Source organism: Numenius arquata, chromosome 2 (assembly GCF_964106895.1).
Source record: "Numenius arquata chromosome 2, bNumArq3.hap1.1, whole genome shotgun sequence".
In the NCBI taxonomy this organism is placed as follows: Eukaryota; Metazoa; Chordata; class Aves; order Charadriiformes; family Scolopacidae; genus Numenius; species Numenius arquata.
The window spans coordinates 66,663,733-66,676,151 of record NC_133577.1 but is presented as its reverse complement, the minus strand read 5'-3'; the positions used below and the strand labels follow the sequence as shown (position 1 = coordinate 66,676,151).

The window sequence follows — 12,419 nt, the reverse complement described above, 5'->3', positions numbered from 1 at the left end:
CCTGAGGTTTTGTGTTGGTTTTTTTTTCTTCTCCTTTATATGCCCAGTGTATTCCACTCTTTGTGGAGGCTGTTCTGGAGCGGTTAACTAGAGGAGTTAAAACAAGCGAGCTTCGTACCATGTGTCTTCAGGTTGCCATAGCTGCGCTCTACTACAATCCTGACCTACTTCTGCACACCTTAGAGAACATGAGATTTCCACACAATCCTGCGCCCGTCACTGCACAGTTCATAAACCAGTGGATGAATGACACAGACTGTTTTCTCGGGCAAGTATTGTGGTTGTTTTATTTCTTTTAAAAGCCCATGGGTTTGGTTTTCTTGTTCACTTCTGTTTGTATCTCTAGTCATGTTGATGCAAGAGTTCTCATTCCTTGGTTAGTCTAAATAACAGTAATCCACACCAGGTCTAGTTGCTATGATGCCAGTAAAGGTGACCTACGTCCATGTAACTTTCCTGGGTCTGTTGAGCTACATGCTGAATCTTCTGTGTTGTGAGGATACAAGGCTAAAATACGTATCATATTTCAGAATTCTTTTAAGTTCCTTAATCACAAACTGTGTGCTTCTCCAAGAAACAGTCCAGCATGCATTGAAGGTAATGTTCAGAGCTGAACAGCAGGATTTCAGTGAGATGTTAACTTTTTTTTTTCTGAAACACAATGTATACGTATTTTCTGTTCTATATTTTATAAAGTATTTTTAACTGATCCATTTAATGTGAAAAACAAAATATAATTCTGTCCAATGAATCCCACAGTCTGATTTTAATCCCTGCAAGTTGTTCGTGATCAGCTTTGCATATTTATCATTATGCCATTGATGTACCAACTGTTCAGTATACTCCTAAATTTCATTCCAACCTTGCTTGAACGTGTTTGAACACTGCACTGGTGTGCACTTGGGCAGGAGCTGAACAAAGCCTGTCATCACATAGCTAAGCAGGCACTTGATGCTGGGTGGATGTGAAGTCCAATGCTCAACAGTTAGTGCTTACCTCTCAGCTGAGGTGTGGTGTCTGACTGTGAGATTCAAATCCACTTAAGGGCAAAGCAAGACAGTCAGATGTGGTTAACAGCTACCTCTCACCTTCCTGCTATGAGTTACGTTTTGTCACTGGAGGCTGACATCTGACCGCAGGTGTATGGAATAGACTTAGAATGTCTCTTCTCTGTGCAGTCTATGCCAACAAAGTGAAGTGTCAGCATGTTAGGAGTCGTGCCATGAATGAACATGGGCCAAGACAGACAGCTCCTGACCCATAGATGCATGCCTTATTTTAGGTTGCCATTCTTTTTCTACTGGTTTTCTGTTCGTCCAGTCTTGTCTTTCCAACTCTAAACAAGTTTTCTAGGGGGCTTCTTTTAAGATGGTTTCTCCACTCCCCGGTCATCCAAATAGCTTTTTTCCATACCAATTCTTATTTGAGTCAATCTGTTTTGAACAGAATTATGTGCCATCTTGGTATAGCTGTATTATTGCCTCAGTTTAGAACTGTGTGGTGCATTATAGCACTGCATTACCTTTTTCTTATCTATAATAAAATAGTGACTCCCAGTCAATCAGTGACCAACTAGCATATGCGGGTTTTGCTCTCAGCATACTTTGCTGTAAAAATAAAAATACTCAGCATATTTTTAAAACACATACCAACTGTACACGGGAAAGATTGTTTTCCACCCTACTCTGTCCTAAGCACACAGTTTAGTGGGATGAGGATTAAAGCACAGTAGTTTGTAGAATTGCAGCATAGACTACCTTATTTCAGGTCTGCATGTTAATTCTGTCTGTTTTACTGGAATGAAAACCACTTGGAGATACATCAAATCAGGCAATTTCTCTTGTATACAGGCTTTGTGCAGATTCCCCGTTCATGTCTGTATTTGAAGGTACTACCATAGCAGTCTCTCCTTGGAGAAAAAAACAAATTAAAAGTATTAAGTTTAACAGATAAAAAGGATAAAAAAACAGATAAAAAAACCTCCCTTTTTTATAAGGAGTAATTTTTGTTACTCCTTATAACAAAAACGGACAGTTCATATTATCACAAACATTCTGACTTTTTCTACCTGCTGTGTATACGAAATGTTTGTAGTATGTCCTGTATCTTAAGATATCTTAAGATACGTATCTTATCAATTTAGAGGGGTTACTTGAGTCAGTGACAAAGGCATAAAGGACCCAATGTCCCTCATTTCTTTTGGAGTGCCAGTGGCTGAAAAAGGGCGCCTTTAAGTCTACCTCTCCAACACCACTGGGAATATTATTGTTAATTAGTAAATTATTTTTATACCTACCAACTTCAGAAAAAAGCAAGATGTTTTAGGATTTCTATGTACTGATTTTTTTTTATGGCTGAAGCGAAGTTCTTGAGACTCAGCACTTTGTGCTGTCATTTTTTCTTCTGCATATCAAATGCTGAATGCATACAGAGACAGTATGAAAGAAGATATTCCCTATAGGTGGTAAGCTTGTCATTCCTTTTTTAAAAGAAAAAAAATGAAAGAGATTTATAGCTTTAAACAGTTCATCCTGGAGCATTCAGTGACAAACTAGTTAGATCCAGAGGGGAAAAAAGCTGCAGGTGTGACTAGGCTCCCACCTCAAGTACTCCTGTGAGCTACAGCTTAACTTTCAGTTCTTTTGTGTTGCTTTTCAAAAAGCATCAGCTACCGCAACTGCTGTTCAACTAAATTCTTCTTCAGAGCTGAGACAAAAGTAGACAAAGCCTATGAAAATGAAACACGGAAATCATGATGCTAGATTCTCCTCAGACTCTGCACTTGAACAGTAATAGAAGATTAAAATGCATCTCTGATCTTGTGCTATCAGCAGTGAAATAAATATCTGTAATATTGCTTAAATCTAAAAATCACTCTTCCTTCAGTGCTGTCTCCTCAGTATGTGTCTTCCAGGTGTAGGGAAGTTTGCTATAGTACTGCTTGTCAGGCACTGTGATGTAGTGTAAGGGACTTCGTTTCCCTCAGGACAGCACTGCTTCTAGAAGACCATTTGTTTTAGTAAGGGTAGAAGGGGTCATCCTCTGAACAGCAGCCAGATATTCAGAGGCCCAACTGAACAGGAAAGGACAGAAATGCGAACAAAATCTGGCTTTCTTGAAACCCTTCCTTCGGTCCACCCCTGCAGATTGCATGTCTTCATCAGTGAATACAGCAGTGGGCACTCTGATTTGAACAGTCCTGTTTCTCACCACCATCATTCACTGCTGTGTTGGTTTACAGTTAGATTGCTTTCCATCAAGAGGCAAGTTTTAGGCTTAAATTCAAATCAGTTGGAAGACTCACAGATCCTAGAGAAACTGGAGAAGGTCAAAGAAGATCCACCTCCAGGTGTGAAGCACCAGGTGAATCTTACTGCCATTTCCTTGTCAGCCATTCAGGAAATCTGTGACTTAGTGGTAACAGTGACTCTTAAAGATGCTTTGTTCGCATAAATCTCACACCCCTCTGTCCTTCCTCTGTTCCTGTGAAATCCTAGTATCCATAGATCCTGCTCTGCCAGCAGTAGGGTTGTGTGTGTCCGCATGCTTCCAGGCTGGAGTCAACCATGTTTGCCAAAAGAACGCAATATTTCTTGAGCAGCACTTGTGAATGCATGAGATGGAATCCATGGGAATAATACATCTTCAGGGGGAAAAGCAGTTACGGTAAGCTAAGTAACTGTTCTTCCATGTTATTAAAAATAGGGAAAATACTTAAAACTGATTAGAAATTTGGAATGTTAAAAATGACCCAGGCAAGGAGAGCTCAGAACTCATTGTGAGACCGTGCATAAATCCAGTATCTCATTGTGGATATTACATATCTGTGCCTGTGTGCCCGTAGAGCCCATGTACCACAGCATATTGTATTTATTTATTTCTAAATGTTTTCTACAATAGCTTCAAATTGAATAAGAGCAAGAGACTGAAAAGCCGTTTGTAGAAACATTTGTTCCTGACTGCTTTCCACTTTTTCCCTGACAGCCTGAAATTTGAGTGAGACTTCTGCATGACTTGTGCTTACTCTCATACTAAAAATTCTTCTGTGGAAACTAGGGTGAAAGGAAAATCTAACTTGCTTCAAAAAAAACCCCTAAGTAAGTGACTTTATTTTTTTAAGAAGCCAGGGGGATTTATTTGATAGGAGTTTAAATAGTTTGAAATTCTAGTTTTCTCAGAATTGTATATAAAATCCCAATCTTGTATAGGAAAACAGGGTTGGTTCCAACTTCGCAACTAGAAGGAAATGGCTAGTTATTTGCAGTTTGTCCAGGAACTGGATTGATGTAAGAGAAAGCAACTTGATCCTCACATAAAGGAGCACAGCAGCCCAGTAAAGGAAAGGCTTAGTGATTTCCCTTTGAAATCCTTTCAGCTCAATTTAAAATACAGAAGATTCTTAGATCTTTTTGTCCTGTATTGGAAGGAAGCATATTAGCAAGAAAAGGTTCTGCAGATTATAAGACCACACACAGCTTGTTAAAAATAGACTTGCCTAGGAGTTATGCACCGCACTGCCATGTGTTGCGTGTTTAGCACTCCAGGCTTGATATACCATTGAGGGAGCAAGCAGAGTCGGTGATTGTTAGGGAGGACCATTCTGTGCTGCTGAGCAAATAAATATGGATCTCCAAGGGCAAAGCACTGAGGAGAATTTTATCCAGGCTCCCTCAAGCAGACAGAAGGGTACTGAAATAACAAGCCATTTGAAACCAAAGGGACAGTCCTGGAACCGTTCTTTGCTGTTACAAAAGTATGTAAATGACATAAAACTCCGTTTTGCTTGTTCAGTCCTGTGTGTACTTCATACATCTGGGGTGCAGCAGAATGCTGAACTTCAGGCAAGGTGGATGCTTGTCCTGCTGTTTGTCTCTGCTGGCAGGTGGAGGAAACAAGACTCCTTCTGGCTCAGGTTCATTAAAGATGGCTTGATGCCTGGATTTCTGCTGTCCCGCTGGGCCTTCTAATAACATGCATATTCTGAAGACGTGTTCATTCTAACAGCTTCTCTGTTTAGAAGCTTGAAAATGGAGCATGACAAATAATGCTGTATTTTTGGCCATTTGGGCTTCTTCCTAATGATGGCACCCTTTTAAACAGCAATGCTTGATTCTTGCACTTTCACTTGCTGTCCAGAAAAGATAGTTTAGTATGAAGCCAAGCTACTAATTACAAAGATTTTTTTACTTTTTACTGTGTTGCATTTTGCAATTGATGTTGTGTAATGGTAGCTTTTTCAAATATATTATAAAAGGTAGTGCCAAGTGTCATTAACTACTCTGGCACAGGTACCCTGAAATTGCTTCATTATACGTTTGGGACTTGAAGAAATTTCATTGCTTCCCAGTGTCAAGATGCAGGGTAGAAGTCTTGTGCAGAAATTACAGAGCTTTGGCCAGACTTGGACGAAGGTGCTGGCAGAGAGAGAGAGTAGAAGAAGTTCTTTCATTTTGTACTTGCAGTAAGGACAACTCTCCCAGAAAACCTATGCTTCATTCATGGGTAGCAGCATCGTTAGCTTGGATTTTGGTCTTCACAGTGTTGGCATGAGGGCGAATGGCGATGAGTTTGTTTTCAGCATAGATAAACTGACAAGAGAAAGGGGTTTAATTTTTGGTTTTGGTGAAAGCAGATCCTGTTCGCCTCACTCAGTTTCCTTGGTTGGTTTGTATGCCCTCTTTTGTGCCCCATGCCTTCTGAAAGTATCGCAGTGAGCAGTTATGGAAGGACGCTCTTTGCCTACTTGGATTTTGGTACATTTTTCAACACGTGTAATGAAGCAGCCAAACCCAGCATGACAAAGCGTGTCATTTGATATGCTAGTTGACTTTGTTTTTCTTGGATGGTCTTCTGTGATCATAATGTAATGCATGGTCATATATAATTTATGGTTGTTGTCAACTCCTCTGAGAATGGAATCACTTCACTAAGCCCTAACAAGACGAGCAACGTGGGAGGTGTAATGAAATCCCTCCAGATCCCCAGCCTTGTTTAAGCACATGTAAAGTTCAGAAAGCTCCAATACATGTATTACTTAAAGAATATCATAGTTGAGTAGCACATTATATGGAATCTTTGGTAAGGAAATTGTAAGCACTTTTAAAATTGTATTTCTGTAGCAATTTTTGAAGTGATGGATTGAGCTACTGGCTGTTCCCCTGTAAGCTTTATTGTAGTCTGTAGGGCACATCTCATTAGCTTCTTCTCTCTCAACTTGTATCCTCTTCATTTCAAAGTAAAACTGATTCAGTAACGGAGGTGTCTACTGAGAGTCTGGGGGATGGCTATTTTCTGCCAGTTCTGGAGGTTTGCTTGGGTTCTGTAGGTCTTGCTGGAACTTCTTGCTGGAACTACTTGCCCTGCAGAAGGCTTGCACAGAAGTTGTCAGCATCAAACTGAATAGTTCAGACAAGCCTCTCAAGCCCTTAATAGCAAAACACCATAATGTTAGAAAAGAGTTGAATACTACTGGTGTTTCCAGTAAAGGAGTACCAAAAAATATCTGCAGAGGCAGTTAGAGAATTTTTCCCTGTCTTGTTTGCAAATAACTTCTATTTCTGGTAGTGAAAATCAATTCTTATTTTTAAGGGCATAGGCTCTTCGCTTGTTTCCCGGATATGGTCACATAAAAATCTTTCTGCTACTAATTTCATTATTTTCTTTCCCTTGAATTATCTATAGTTTGTTCTACTGGAGATCTACCCAGTTGCAAGTTCCCTGTTTGAGCGTACTGCCAGTTATTCTCAACACAGTGGAATTATTTCCCTGCTTTCACTGGAGTTAGCACGGTGTCTCAAGTTAGTGTTGGAAATTGGGTGTATAATACAGCCATTCTGACGGACTCTTAATAAACATGTTTAAATAAAGCTGGCCTGTGGCACTCCATAAATGCACCCTGCAATTCAGTGCATTCCTGCTTATCATTATTCACTAATAGTCTTTTTGCTAATTTCAGTCCCTGCAACAGTACTGCTGTCGAAGCCAAGGCAAATTAATTTTCCATACTATTTAACGATGATGATCTGTATCAAGTGCTTTATTAAAGACAAGATATTCTACATAATTATTAAGCAGTATTTATTTAGCATTACAGACTTCGCATTTGGTAATCAGAAACAGTTGTTCCAGGAATCTGACTAGTCCTTGAAAGGTGTTTAATTGTTATTGGACAAGTACTTTCCAGTGGGGAACTTGCATTCAGAGCAAAGGTACTAATATGCGTGGGAGCTTCGAACACAGACTTTGAACATAGTCTCTGTGACATTGTCTTCTGCCATGTCAAGCACCAGGACACGACATGTCCTTGCAGTGAAAATCTGTTTTTTGTCTAACAAGTGTGTGTTGTTTCAGACGCCACGACAGAAAGATGTGTATAATAGGACTGAGTATCCTAATGGAATTGCAGAACCGACCACCTACAGTGGATGCTGTGGCTGCCCAGATTGTCCCTTCGATCCTCCTCCTCTTCCTGGGCTTAAAACAAGTTCGCAGCTCACGTGAACTCACGGAACATGAGGATCATGCTAAACGTGAAAAACACGTTGCAGAAGATAATGGTAAAGTGTCTCCTTTTCACATTGTGGATTTTGTCTGGATTTAATTTAAAGGGGGTGAGAAATTGCGGTTAATTTTTAAGACTAATTATTCTGCTGGAAATAGCTCGACTTACTGGGTGCTTGAAAGATCATCTTAGGAATTGATATTTTCTCCCAAAATGTAATCAAAACGTTTCAATGTATAACAGCTAGCACTTTGTGAAAGTGTAGTATTGGTTTAAGAGTAGCAGTAAAACTTGAGTTTTGAATGTGCTCCGTCTTCTCACATAGGCAGCAGGAGGTTGCCAGGACTGCACTGGTTATATTCTTGATTCCTGGAAAGAAGCTGTTCCTAGTACTCAACTGATTGAAAGACTTGTTTGCTTGAACTTTGAAGGAAATCCTAGCAAGTCGTCTTTGCCCAAACGGAAAGTGATTTGCAAAGTGGAGTTTGAGACAGCCGAGGTTCCTGGAGTAGACAGACCTCTAACTGCTGTGTCTGCCAGAAGAGAAGAAACATCAAAGAATAGCTTGTGGAGGGAATTGTGGGGAGTGAATTTTACACAGCAGTGCAGGCAGTTAAGCGTGGCTGTATTTGGACTTGGAACAGGAGATAGATAGTTTGAGGTCTGAAAATTAGATTGAATGTAAGCAGATTATGTAATCCACTCAAATTTCACACATGATTGTTCTGTAATGGAATTACAGAATTCTTTTCAATGCATAGGATTACAGTATGGAAACAGCACGGTAATTTTCAAATCTCTCTCCTTTGATTCAGTCCCTGCTTGTTGCAGATACAGTCATCTTTATTCTTTCAACGGGCACAAGCTGGAACATAGGAGGTTCCACTCAAATATGAGAAGAAACTTTTTTATGGTGAGGGTGACAGAGCACTGGAACAGGCTGCCCAGGGAGGTTGTGGAGTCCCCTTCTTTGGAGATTTTCAAGACCCGCCTGGATGCAGTCCTGAGTAACATGCTCTGACATGCTCTCTGGGCAATCCTGCTTCGGCAGGGGAGTTGGACTAGCTGATCTTTATGGTCCCTTCCAACTCTAAAAATTCAGTGAAATTCAGTGAAATTCTAAACTGTTAACACAGGAAGAGCTGAAGGTATGGAATTGGAGGCGGACTTTTTAAATCTTGATTGTAAATCAGAAATATTTTTCCTTAAGAAATAGCAGTGTTTAGAATGGCATGTTGGAGTTGCATTTAGTTCAAGATGTAATAGTTGTTTCATGAGCAGAATGGAAGGTTAAGCTAAGCGAAAGATGCTATTTTAAGTTTGTTCAAATAAAGGAGCCCTTTGAAGAACAGCAGGCAGACTTTTGGTCTACATCTGGTTTTCTCTTTGTTTTGTACCAATTTGGGAAGTCTATGGAAGTCTCTGTTCATAATCTAAAAAGCACAGTGATGGAGCACTTTGTCAAAGACACAATTCCTCAAAATTTTCGGATCCTATAATTGCAAAATGACTGCATAAATGAAAGAAGAAAAAACATGGCAGTTTCACATTCCCCAGGTGCGCTTAGAAACAAAAGTTTAACTGATCTTGAATGTAGGAAGCATTTTAACAGCCTCATTTTTCCAGTTCTTCTAAGATTTTGGGGAAAGAGTGTTAACAGAGAGTCCCCTTTCCAGCCAAAACCTAGATTTGTTAATTATTCTTCATTCATAAGTCATTGTTTTATTATACTTTTTAAACTTTTTTTTACAAAACACATCAACGCTTTTGCAGAAGAGATACCAAGTGATGAGGAGGAGACAAATGAATTGAGCCTGGCAGTGCAGGAGAAACATAGTGGAGGAGGAGGTGGTGATGGTGGTGGAGGTGGTGAGGAAGAGGATGAAGATGATGATGATGATGACTGGGATGAAGAGGCATTGGAAGAGACTGCTCTCGAAGGGTTCAGCACACCTCTTGACCTTGAAAATGGTGTTGATGAATACCAGTTTTTTACACAAGCACTTTTAGGTATGTATTTACTAGTTGGCAGAATGATATAACATGATGAAATCGTTTGGAGATTTTTATGATCATCACGGGGAAAAACCCTTTGTTAGGAGAGTAATTTAGATTATTGAAACTGGAAAATGTGATCTTGCTTTCTAATGTTAGTCCTAAAATTTTTTGGCTTACAGGTACTGCAAAAAAGAAATGGTAGCAAATACAGCCAGAGATTAATTTTCTTCATGTTCTCTTTCAGAACTTTTCAAACACAATGTAAATTAGTGGGACGCGGTCACTAGAGGGACTCCTGTATATAGAAATATTTGTCACTTTCTAGATGTTAAAATCATAATGGAGAAATTATTTTATCCTAATCATGTTGCTTTTAGTTTTGATATGAGTTTTAAATTAGAAGATTCACTTCATCATTGTCCATGAATAATGGCCACATGGGTAGCTTTCTGTTTCAGAAAGCAGAGGATGTAATTAAGTTCCCCCAGAATTGCCTCTGTTACAGTGGGGATGGCGTGCTAAGAAAACTGACAGGAATACTGAACCTGTTCTGTGGTGCAAATTCTGTTTTAAAACCAACCAGGGATTTTGTGTGATTCATTTTGCTTCTGAAATTAACTTGCAGTGTAACTTGATAAGCGCTTTTCATCCTTTCCCATTCTGACAGCGGTGCAGAGCCGAGATGCAGCCTGGTACCATTCGCTGACAGCACTGTTGAGTGAGGACCAGAAGAAGCAGCTGCAGGAAATTCATACATTAGCAGAACACCGGCGAAATGCTGCAGGTGAGTCACTTCTCTGGGGCCATTTTATCTGTTGCAGGGATGTTGGAACTGCATCTAACCTGTAACAACAGAGAGAATAAATCTCTGTGCTAATTAACATTTCCTGAGAAGTGTGAGTAGGATATTCAGCTTATATTATCCCTTGCCTGGAAGTGTGTGTTACAGAGAGGCTACTGTTGCTTCTAATTGATTGCTTTCTCATTAACACATGCTGCTGTTTGAACTGGGTACAAACTAGTTTTGCACAATCTGATATTTGGAATAAAGAGCAAATTAAGGCAATATCTAGCTGTCAGCCAGGCATTTGATGAAGATTACTGGAGATTATTATGTGTTTAACAGTTTTGTAACTTTTTAACTGCTAATGTTGCCTTCACAGCCAGGGTAAGGTTTTAGGTGTTTAGAAAGCTCGCATCATGGAGCACAGAATAGTGTAACAGACTGATTCTGTAGAGGATTCATTTCTCAGCTTTGTTCTAGCAGTGTGTGTGTTTATGCATTTAGAGAAAATCTGGGTGTAATTTATTACTGTCACTTCATTTAGGGAATGAAATTTTGACTCAACCAAGATTTTTTTCCACAACTTTGCATTCTTAGCTGAGCTGTATTGTCTCTGGCAAAAGCATTCTCTATTGACTATATTTCATATCCTTTCCCTTCTTTGAATTCTAGAGACTTAAGACAATAGAACCAGAAAGTGGCTACACATTTGACAACAAAGGACTGATCACAGCCTTTAACTTTGCTGGAAGTACTCCTGGTGGCAACTGAAGGATCAACTACAAAGTTCATTGGGAAGGGTCTCATCATTACATTTTCTTGACATCATTATGACTTCTGAGAGATAGGGGAGAGTAATTTAATGCTGCTGAAGGTTTTCTGGAAAATAGCAGTGTGCTTCCCCCAGCAGAATGCTCTTTCTAACCAGCTACTGTAATGTACAAATTCTTGTGGTGTTTTGATAATTTGATGGACTGAAAGGAAACATTTGTCCTCAAGGAACCTGAATGACTGGGAGGGGCCAGGCTGCATCTGATTGAGTTGCACTTCTCAGGTTTTTGCTGTGCAGAATTGATAGATTCATATGGATAACAGTGCCTTCTGTTGTACATGGATTGCCTGAACAAATGGATTTTGGAGTGCATTATAATTTTTTAAGTATAAGGACATTTCTTGATACACTGTAAGCCTTGGTTCCATGTTTTCCTGTCACCGGCTTTTTACTACTTGGTTTAATTGTTCATTGGTTGCATACACATTGCTGGATTCTGAATATTATCTCATCTTCCCTATTTGGTGCAGACCAAATGTGTAGAGGAAGGTGTCTGTTGGAGTTGCAAAGCATACACTGGTTACATCAAAGAGTCTTAATAAAATTGCAGATTTTCCCTTGATGCAGTAATCTATTTCTCTTAGCTATGAAATCAGCTCACTTGAGTTACGATGGAATGCGTGGCAGGTGGCTACCCTAAATCTACATTGCTATTACCTCCTGGCTGGACGAGCGGTGTTGCCTTTGCATGTAGATGTTCTACATGACAGCTTTTTATTTCCGGTATTTTTGATGAATATTGGATTTGACTTAGGATTTTATAAACCTCTTTTCTGTTTTTATTCATTGATTACCATTCCAGTGGTAGTACTGAATAATGTGGTACAAAATATTTACAATGTTTTATCTTGATAGAAGAAAAACAGCTCCAAACTTATTTTTTCTTACTCTTACACTTGCATTGAATTGTGATTGAATTTCTGGTCTGCATTCCATTTGGCTGCTCTTGGTCCGGTGCTGAAATTTCATTATCTGCCAGATATTTTCCTAAATTTCAAAGAGTGGTTTCTCATAAATTGAAACACCTATAACAAACTGTTTGTGAATATGTTCATTTAGTGAGAAACTGATAGCAGTACTAATTTGAATAGGTGGCCATGCTTTAGATCTATTGGGATCACAGTGGTGTAGCCAAAATAAGTAGGGGTGCTGTAGAATGTGAAGTTTGAATTGGAGATTAAATGTTTAGGCCAGATTTTGTCTCTATATGTTAATTTCTTTATTATTTAAAAATATTTACCAAGCAATATAAGCACATATTGATAATGTATTTCTTTAGAGCAGTGCCCCAACAGAGAAGTCAA

At 39.3% G+C, this 12,419-nt stretch overlaps 1 protein-coding gene across 3 annotated transcripts in view; it reads left to right on the top strand.

The window, feature by feature from the left end:
- Positions 1 to 12,144, top strand: part of IPO8 (importin 8) — a 46,956-nt gene extending 34,812 nt beyond the window's left edge. Inside the window, exons 21-26 of one of the 3 annotated variants that reach the window (XM_074163306.1) lie at positions 48 to 268; positions 7,351 to 7,556; positions 9,275 to 9,349; positions 9,380 to 9,511; positions 10,167 to 10,287; positions 10,958 to 11,054. In XM_074163306.1, coding sequence (XP_074019407.1) covers positions 48 to 268; positions 7,351 to 7,556; positions 9,275 to 9,349; positions 9,380 to 9,511; positions 10,167 to 10,287; positions 10,958 to 11,054 — 852 coding nt within the window. Of the gene's footprint in view, positions 1 to 47; positions 269 to 7,350; positions 7,557 to 9,274; positions 9,512 to 10,166; positions 10,288 to 10,955 lie in introns of all 3 variants that reach the window. The other 2 variants (XM_074163314.1, XM_074163297.1) reach the window with 2 other exon arrangements.
- Positions 12,145 to 12,419: the final 275 nt, after the last annotated feature.